We start from the raw sequence: 9682 nt of genomic DNA, 5'->3' as shown, positions 1-9682 counted from the left end.
GATTCAAGGATTCCAGTCAAGAATCAAGCATATTTTTCTGATAACAGGAAGTCACGACACGCACAGATCGGCCCACAAGGGACACCGAATATTCGAAATCCACTCCACGCATCATCATATTTTTGTAGTACATTTTTAAGAAAGCCTGTTTGCCGTTTCCACGGTACCCATTGCCTGTCGTGGACCACATTTGAGTTGGGCAACGTGACTTATAAAAACCTGCGCGTACTGAAAAACCTCTTTCTTTTTTACTCTTAAATTTTCTTTTTTGTATTTTCGTTTTGCTTTTTTTATACAATTTTTACATATCTACAACATAAAAGGTACTGCCTATTGCATTGGAACAAATCGGAATTCTCTTAATCGTTTCATCTTCTCCTCTGAGGATGATCTGATCCTCTGAATAGCTTTCGTTTAGCCAAGGTACGCAATATAGAAAATTAAACACTAACGCTGTAGCTGTCGCTATCACCAAGGAAACGAACGAGTTGAAGGCGAAATTATAGTAATGATTCGTAGTTATAGATCTAGCGATGCCTTTTGGGGGAGATTGGCAGCGTGCTCCTGCGATCAGTTGGAGGCATGCTGGCTGTCGTCCTCAATCTTGTTGCCCAGTATCCAGTTCATGAGACCCATCGTGGGCGAACGAGGCGCGGCTTGGGCTGTAAGTGAACGAAGAAGTTGGTTAGTCGGTGAGCAAGGGTGCGACAGAGTAGATACTCACATATATCCCCGCCATGTGGAGGTTGACTGGCTGCTGCTATTGGTGTTGGAGATCCAAATGGAGTTACAGTCGTCACTGCCGCCGATCCAGATCCCTGCTTGGCCATGTCCCTCTGCAGATGAACCATCTGCTGCACGCGTTGCTGACGCTCGTCCACAATGACCTTGTCCTTCGAGTGCTTCACCGTTTGCAGCTCAGCCAATCTGTTCGTAAAAGGTATATAGTTAAGGAGCACGATAAGGGTAAACTGGAGGACACATACTTTTGCTTCAAATCACTGCCTCTGGAGTTGGGGACGGCCGCCAGATCGATGCTGCTGGCGTTGCTCGACGCGGTCGATGAGGAGGCAGTGGCACTGCTCGCGGCACTGGCTGCCAGTGCAGCTGCAAAAAAAACGTCGAAATGAATGAGCAATCGGAACCGGCTTCAAGGCAACTTTAAGTGGAACTTACGGTCCTCGCTGGCGCGAACGCGCTCTGCCTCCAACTGCCGCAGAGTGTCCGACAATTTCAGCTGCAGGTGGTCGCGCTCTTGCAACAACTGGCCCAGCTCGAGTATCATCTCTTCAACGCGCATGTCTCGCTGATGGAGCATCATCAGTGCATAGTCGAGATCCGCCTTCAGCACGTAATCCGACTGAGTGTCTTCTGCACCAGTGCCGCCGGGTCGCTGATGCTGCAGCCGGAAGGGATCGTACTGGGCAGCGAGGCGAGCATACTCGGCCGAGCGAATGGCCAGCTGCTCCTTGAGTGTGACAATCTCCATCTCTTGCGTCTCCAGGGCTTTCTGCATTCTCTGCAAGCTATCGCTGTCCTCTGCCTGGGGAACGGCTGACTGAGTAGGATATTGCATCTGCTGCTGCTGCACCTGCTGCTCCATCTCAGCCTTGAATGCAGCCTCCCTCTGGGAAAGATGCTCCTGCCAGATGCTGGCCACCTCTCCGCACTTTTGCTCCACCACCGCCTCCCATTGCTTGTTGAGGGCATCCAGATCCGGGATCTGTGCTGGACTCTGACTCTGCTGGAGCAGTTCCAGGGACTTGCGCAGCTCGGCTATTTCAATGTTTTTGATGTCCAGCTCGAGAACCGTGTGCTTCATCTTATCCTCCAGCTCCAGGCTCGACAACACATGGTTGTTAAGCACGCGCAACTCCTCCTCCATGTCGGACTTCTCCAGCAACATTTGCTGGCACTGCGCCCGCAGCTGTTGAAGCTCTTGATCTGTCTCTGTTGCTGTCACCGGAGGCGGAGGTGGAGGCTCCTCCCTGTCCTCTTTTAGTTGCTTGATCTGCATGCGCAGCAGCTGCAAGTCCTGGTTCTTGGTCAGTATCTCAAACACCAACTTTTCGGTCTGGTCCTCGCGCATCAGTTCCTCGATGCGCTGCTTCAGATGCACAATCTCCGACTCCTTCTCCTGCAGCTGGGCCATTTGCTCGTCACTGAACGAGGCGGACGACGCCACTGATTGCTCGGCTTGTCGCTGGGTCTGTCGCAGCTCCTCAATCTCGGCCTGCCGTTGCCGCAGGTCCTGTTCCAGATCCAGTTTCTGGGTACGAAGCTCCTCGTGCTCCGACTGCCGACTCCTCAGCTGCTCCACCTCTAGTTTGAGGCTCTGCAGCTCATTAGCCTCCACCTGGTTGCCTCGAAGCTCTTCCAGCTCCGCTTGTAACTGAGACAGATGTTCTCTCAACTCTTCCCGCTGTGCCTGGGCCTGGGCAGCCGTCTCCTCTGCTAACTGGGCCTGACGCCTCTCCTCCCGCAGCTGTGACTGTAATTCCTGACACTCGGCATTCAGGTCCATATTTTCTGCCTGTAGATTTTCAATTTGAACGAGGGACTCTGCATCGCTGGCCTTGGGTGCAGTATCCACAGGCGCCGCATCCAAAGGTGGGGCTGCAACTGCGGCTGGTACATCCCATTGGTCAAGCTGGGTGAGCTTCTCCTGGAGCTCGCGGATGCGTGCCTGGTACATTTGCACGTCCCTGTCCTGGCGCTCCTTCAACTCGGCCATGCGATCATTTCCGGCGGTGAGCACATCGATGCGCTTGCTCAGTTTCTCCCTCTCGAGGGAGTGCTGCTGCAAAAGCTCCTCGTTCTTTGCCTGACGGGCCTCCTGCAACTGCAGCTGATGCTTCAGCTCCTCGATGATGGCCCCGTCGAGGTCATTGTCCGATGCGGTGACTGTGACCTGGGCCTTGCTCTTGTACTCCTTAAGGCGTTTTAATAGCTTTGCGGTTTTCGTCTGAAGCTCGGACTTTTGCTGTTCGGCTGTGGCCAACTGCTGCTCAAGCTGTTCAATCTTCGCGTGCAGTGCTTCACCATCGGGTTGTGTGCGAATCTCAGTGTCCTGGGTGGCTTGGGCGGCTGCAGCACTTGCCCAGGGATCCTCGTCGACGCCCCAGTCGATTGCCTGCTCCCCCTCCTGCTGCGGATGGCAGATGTACGCTTTCTTTGGTGTAATCATTGGCTCAACCACGGGCTCGGCCTGAGGCTGACCCCAGTCCAGCTGTTGACGGGTGGCCGCATCCGGCACAGTGTCCCCCGGGCCACCCACGCCAAAGAACATATCCAGCGAGGGCGCCGCCGTCGGTAGGATCAGTTTCTCAAGGGCTGCAAGTCGCTCGCGCTCCTCTTCGGCAGCCCTAATCTCTGCCAGCTGTTCATCCCGTTCGTGCAGCTGTCGCTCCAGCTCTGCCAGACGGCGCTCCCGGTCGGAAACCGCCTGATTGCGGGCCAAGAGCTTGGTTTCCAGGTCCTGGGCATGCTTCTCCAGATCCGAGACATTCCGCTGCAAATCCTCGATTGTGGGTGGAGGAGGCAGCGTGGCCTGGGGAGGGGCAGCGGACAACTGCTGGCTGAAGTTCCTCGGTGGCTGGACAATCTCGTCGAAGGGCGATGGAGCCGCAGCGGCATCGCTGGCAAAGAAAAAGGATGCAGCTGGAGCGGAGGAAGCGGAAACAGATGGCTCCGATGATCTCTGTCTGGCGACAGCCAGCTGTCTGGCCTGCTCCTCAAGGCGCGCCTGCAGTTCGACTAGTTGCTCGGCCAACCGCTTGTTCTCTGTCTCGATGTAGACCTGGTCGTCGGTCTGGTTCTGGCCGAGGGTGTCCCATTCGGCGATCTGCTGCTGGAGGAGCTGCAGCTCCTGGGTGTGGTTCGCGCAGAGCGAGTCGATTTGCGAGCGCAGGTTGTCCATCTCCGTCTTGTCCTGTGTGGTATAAATACATTTTGTAACTTTTGAAATACACTTGTAACAGTGTGCCTCTGTTATACCTGAATGACTTGCATCCGCAGCTCCTGCAGCTCCAAGACGTCCTGCTCGGCGCTATCCTGCTGCAGCCGGAGCAGAGTCACCTCGCGGCTCAAGGTGGAACGTTCCCGCTCCACCTCCTGCAGCTCCTCGCTGACACGACTGAGGTCCTCTCCCCGTTGGCTGATCTGCTCCTGGGCCCGTTCCAGCTGCTGGGTGAGATCGCGACTCTCGGCAGTCGCGCGCTCCATGTGAGCATTGAGATCGCACTCGATCTCGTCCAGTTCGGTGGCCTTGGCGGCCAGCTTGGCATCGTACACCTGCCGCTGGCGCTGCAGCTCCGACTCCCTGAGGGTCAGCTGCTCGCGGAGATCGGCTAGCTCTTCCTCGCTGTGGCTGCTCATCGTTTCGCGCTCCGCCTGGGCCTGGGCCATCAACTGGCTGTGTTTGACCCTCAGCGCCTCGTACTCCGCTCGAAGCTGGACCAATTGCTCGCGGGAATCCTCCGACTCGCCGGCCAGAAGCTCCATTTGGCGGTTATGCGCCTGCTCCCGTTCGGCAAGCTCTCGCACGCGCTCTCGCAGCTGCGTCTCGTGCTCCTTTTGCTGGGAGGAGTTCTGCTGCAGCTGCTGTTCGAAGAGACTGGCCCGATCCTGGGCCGCGGCCTGCTGGTTGGCCAGACTGGCCATCTGTTCCTCCAGGGCGGCGTTCTTGGCGAGCAGCTCCGTGTTCTGCGACTCGAGGGACTCGATGTAGGACGCATCCTGCTGCAGCTTGGCCTGGATGCCTCCGTGAATGGTCTCAAGGCGGCCGACGGTCACCTGGAAATAGTAGTAGTAGTAGTAGTATTCAACGATTTCTGCATTCATTCGCGTACGCTTTCTCTCACTCTCAGCACTGTCACTCACCTGGAAATCGGCCTTGTCGCTGGCATACTGCTGGGCCAGCAGCAAGTTTTGCTCCTGGGCCTCCTGCAGCTGGACCCTGAGTTGCGCCTCCTCCTTGCGGGGCTCGTCTGCTGGCTCCGATTTATCCTCAAGCTGCAGGCGCACTTGCTGAAGCTCGCGCTGCAATGCCTGAATGGTGGCATTGCGGTGCTTGATCACCTCCTTGGACTTGTCGAACTTGGTGGACTTCTGCTCGAGCTGGCGGTACAGATCCGCCAGACTGTGCTTCTGCTCCGACTGCTGCTGCTCCCATTGGTCCTGCTCGCGTCGCAGCTCGGTGTTGGCACGGACCGTGTTCTGCAGTTCCACGTGCAGACGCTGCTGCTCCTCGTCGCGCTGCTGCAGGAGATGTTCCTGTTCTTGGAGCTGCTGCTTGAGTTGGCGCAAGGCGTCGCGACTCTCCAGATTCGCATGGATCTTGGTCTTCAGCTCCTCGTTGAGGCGTGCCACCTGCTGCTGCAGGTTGACCACCAGCTCGTGATCTATGGCCGCTTCCTGGGGCCGCTCTGAGAGCTCCTTGAGCTTCTGCTCCAGTTCGGCGTTCTCTTGGCTGCGCTTCTTCAGGTTGAGGGCGTACTTCTTTAGCTTCTCGCGCAGATCTCGCTGCTTGTGCTGCTCTTCCTGCTTGGCCTGGTCGAGGCTCTGGTACAACTCCTGCAGCTGCTGGTTGAGGGCCTCGATCGTTTCTTGTTTGGTAGCCAGCTCGCTCACCTGTTGCGCGGCCAGGGACTTGCTCACCCTCAGCGACTCCTTGAGATGGCCGGGATCTTCCTCCTTGGCGCGCAGCTCCCGTATCTCCGCCTGGGCGGACTGTAGCTCCAGGATCTTCAGATTGAGCGTGTGCTCGCTCTCGCTGAGATTCTCAATCAGTTGCTGCTTCTGTTCGGCAACCAGGGCCTGGAGTATGCTCATCTCCCCCTCCATAGACTCGGCGCGTGCCTCCAGCTCGCGTCGAATCCGCGTCTGTTGCTCCATGTACTTCTCGTGACCCATTTCCTTGTTGTTTAGGACTTGATGGAACTGCTCCACCTGCTGCTGGAGCTGCGTCAGCTTGGCTTCCTGCGAAGCTATCTGCTGCAGGTGTTCGGATTCCCCGCCGCGAAGATCGGCTATTGTCTGCAAGTGTTCCTCCAGGGTAGTCTGCAATTTCTGCACTTCCTTTGCCAGATCTGCCTGATGCTCATCCACCGCTGCAATGGCCAATTGGGGCTCTGGTGCTGGGGCTGGCTCGTAGCTATCCTGGAGTTCTTCTAGCTCTAGGCGCAGCCTGGACAGCTCTGCCTTGAGCTCTGCATTCTGTGCCGTAAGTTTTTCGTACTCGGCCAGAGCCTTGCCATTGGGAGCCGTCACAGCTACCACTGTCTCCACGACAGTGACCGTTTCCACCGCCGTGCTGGCTTCCTTCACCTTCTGCAGGAGTTCCGTCAGCTGGGTGTGGCAGTTTTTGGCCTCCTTGGCCAATTTCTTGGACGCATTGATCTTGGCCTGGCGATCGGCCTTGCGGTACGCCTCCAGCTCGGAGTTCAATTTGCTGAGGGATCGCTCGCACTTGTCGAAGAGGGCGGGACCACCTTCGCCGGCATCGAGGGCGGCCACCACCTCTGAGGAGCGCTGCATGGAACTGAGCTCCTGCGAGAGGTTCGAGCGCTCGCTCAGTTGATGTCCTTCGCTCAATCTTGACTCCAGCCGGGAGTTGTCAGCTGTTAGGCGCATCAGTTGCTCCTTCTGGCCATCCAGTCTCGCCTGCAAGTCACCATTCTCCGCCGTCAGCTGTTCCATCTTCTCGAGCACCTCGCGTCGCTCGTTGGAGAACAGCTCGATCCTCTGGAGTAGTTCGCTGCGCTCTTCCCTGAGCAGGTTGAGACTCTCGCTGGCATCGGCCGTGAGATCCGTTTGAGTAAGTTCACTCACCACACTGGGCAGCCGGGGAATGGGCGCCGCCGACGCCTCTTCCTCCTCTTGCTGCTGTTGCTGCTTCTGTTCCTGGGCATCGCCCTCGCTGGCCGGACGACGCGGGGCGAAGCATTCCAGCTGCTGCTGCGACGGCCGCTCAACAATTTCGATGGACTCGGCGGAACTGGAGGCACTGATCTTTTCCAGCTTGTCCAGCAACTCCATGTTCTCGTTTACATAGTGCGAAAGCTTCTTGTCGAGTGCCTCCTTCTCGGCCTGGAGTGCATGCAGTTGCTGGATCTGCTCGTGGGCCTCCTGCTCCAGTTGCTGGACGCGCTGAGAGAGATGTTCCTCCAAGTGGACTTCGCTCAGCTCGGACTCCACGCGGGCGGACTCGTTGCCCTGCTGCAGAGCCTCCAGGGCCTGCTGCAACTCCAGTTTCTGTTCCTCCAGTAGTCGGACTGCCTCCCTTTGGAGTGGATTGATCTCAGGCTGCGTCTGTCCCTCTGCCTCTCCATCCCCCTCTTCCAGCATATTGGACAACTGCCACTGGCCCTTCTCGTCCTCCAGCACAGTGATTCGCTGTTGCAGAGTCTCGTTCTCGGCCGCCAAAGCGGTCAGTTCCTGCTGGCCGTCCTGGGCCTGAATCTTCTGCAACTGCTTCTCGGCCTGCTTGCACTTTAGCTTCAGCTTGATGTTGACCTTGTTCGACTCGTCCAGCTTCTGCTTCAGCTGTTGAAGTTCTTCCTTCAGCTGCTCGCTGGCCGCCGAGGAGTCCTCCTCGTCCAGAAATAGCGGCTTGCTCCGGCTGCTCTGGGCGAGTTTCTCCTCAAGCAGGCGCAGGTTCACATTGAGCACATTCAATTCAGTTGTCTTCTCGGCCAGCTCTTCGCTCTGACTGGCCATGGCCGCCTTTTGTTCCTCCAGTTGTAAGCACTGCGCGGCTATCGTCGCCTCCAGCTGGATCAGACGCTCGGAGACGTTGCTGTCGCTCACCTCCAGCTTTGTGGGGGAGTCGGCCTCCCGCCGCAATTCATCGTAGGCTGCCTGGAGGGCGCTCAGTTGCTTGGCCAGCTCTTCATTGACCTGCACCTCTGTGGTAGTCGACTCGGGTTGGCTGCTCTGTTGCAGCTGCTCTCGCGCCGTGCTCAGCTCCTCAGTGAGCTCGCATCGCGTCGTCTCCAGCATGTCGTTGATGTTTTCAAGCTCTGACAGGCGCTCCTTCATGGTCGCCACCTCAGAGTGAAGTCTAGAGTACTCCAGTTCTTGCAGGCTGTTTCTCTCGGGCACCACATCTGCACGCATCTGCTCCAACTCTTCGTCTCTACGCGTTAGAGTGCGCTGCAGCTCGGCCCCGGACAGTTCCAATTGCTCGATGAGACTGGCCCGCCGGGCCAGCTCTTGGCGCAGCTCCAGCATTTCTTGCTCCTGCCGGCTCTGTTTGAGCTCGGTGATCTTCATCCTGTTCTTTAGCAACTTCATCCGATTCTCGTCCATTTCGTCTGCTTGCTGCTGCTGCTGCTGCAGATCCAAGGCAGAGCGATGTCGGGAGACGGGAGCATTGGCCTCTGGCGCCATGGCCTGCCGTAGGTCAGTCATCGAGGAGCCCAGATCGGCATTGGTGTGGCTGTGGCTGTGACTGTAACTTTGGCTGAGGCCAGACCTGACGGAGAGCAGTGATTTGGCCATATCTCGCTTTCGCTGTTCGAGCAGCGCCCGATTCTGTTCCGTGCGCTGTGTGAGCATCAGAACTTTTTCACTGCCACTAGGCTGCAGCAACGAAATATTCAGAGAGTCGTCCTTTTTTTCCTTTGTGGGCGTAGCCAGGGGAGTGGAGGCATCGCTCACTGCGATGCCACCAGACCGCGCCTTGAGCACGGTCAGCTTCTGTCCCAGTGTTTTCAGCGATTCCATGGATTCACTCTTGCTGGGCCGCCGTTGCGCTCGCTCCCGCAGTGCCATCAAACGTTCCTAAGGCAATCGATATGCATTTGCTTGACAACGAAATATTGTATAGAGTTAAGGGGGGCTCTAGTCACCTGTTGTTTGGACAAATTTTCTTTTAGACTATCCAGGCGACCTTTACCCCTGCCTCCGCCACCACCTATCGTTGTGCTGGTGGATACATTCTGTGAAGGTCAAAAAGAATACGTTTTTGGATTTAGTGGATGTACGAACGGGAAACCGTTCCAGCACAGCACTCACTTGTAACAGGGACAAATCATTCGAGCTGCCCGTTATCTGCGTATATCCTTCGGCATTTTCGTTTTCGTTTTGCTGCAAAGAGAACAAGGGCTCAATGATCCTTCCAAGGGAGCTCTTTCGTGGGGTTACGCACCTGGACAATGGAAAAATCCAATGAACTTTCCAGGCCAGCAGCATCCCTGGCAGTGTTGTCAGCCATGTGGACGTCGTCGACTCGCGTCAATTACAAATCACCCTACCTAAATATCAAAAACAAAAACTAGATAATGGAAAAACAAAATAAAGCACTGGCTATCTCCTTGGAGGATATTTCCAAAGTCGTGTAGTGTCGTTGCTGAAGTTCGCTTCGCTAGCTATCGACATTGGCAGATATATGATGGATGCAACGAGAGCGTATCAACCGACGTGTGTTTAACATATCAAAATGTACATAATAAATCTGGTGCAACTCCAGTCGAAGTTTTTGGGAATTCGTGGCAAATGACGTGTGTTGTAGTGTTTTTGGGCAAAATTACAGTCTGACCTGACTTCGATAGACGAAATATCCCCTAAAAGCGTTTTCTTTTTTAGTGTGGAAGTCGCCTTTGTACGAAAAAATACCAAAATCAAGTTACGAATTTTCGAATAATCGCATTTAACCCATTGTGGAAAGAAAAGAAATTCG

General features: G+C 56.0%; 1 protein-coding gene across 1 annotated transcript; it reads right to left on the bottom strand.

Annotated features, from left to right (window-relative positions):
• Positions 1–259: 259 nt before the first annotated feature.
• LOC6592857 (protein lava lamp) lies at positions 260–9495 on the bottom strand. Its single transcript, XM_002018248.2, has 9 exons — positions 9152–9495; positions 9019–9090; positions 8853–8942; positions 4882–8784; positions 3997–4794; positions 1177–3931; positions 987–1107; positions 725–927; positions 260–662 (listed from the first exon to the last, which is right to left on the bottom strand). The coding sequence occupies exons 1-9, from the start codon at positions 9215–9217 to the stop codon at positions 571–573; spliced, it is 8100 nt and encodes a 2699-aa protein (XP_002018284.2). The 5' UTR covers positions 9218–9495; the 3' UTR covers positions 260–570.
• Positions 9496–9682: the final 187 nt, after the last annotated feature.

The sequence above is a fragment of the Drosophila persimilis genome, unplaced genomic scaffold, assembly GCF_003286085.1.
Source record: "Drosophila persimilis strain 14011-0111.01,24,50 unplaced genomic scaffold, DperRS2 tig00000002-arrow-pilon, whole genome shotgun sequence".
Taxonomy (NCBI): Eukaryota; Metazoa; Arthropoda; class Insecta; order Diptera; family Drosophilidae; genus Drosophila; species Drosophila persimilis.
This window is presented reverse-complemented; position numbering and strand designations above follow the sequence as displayed.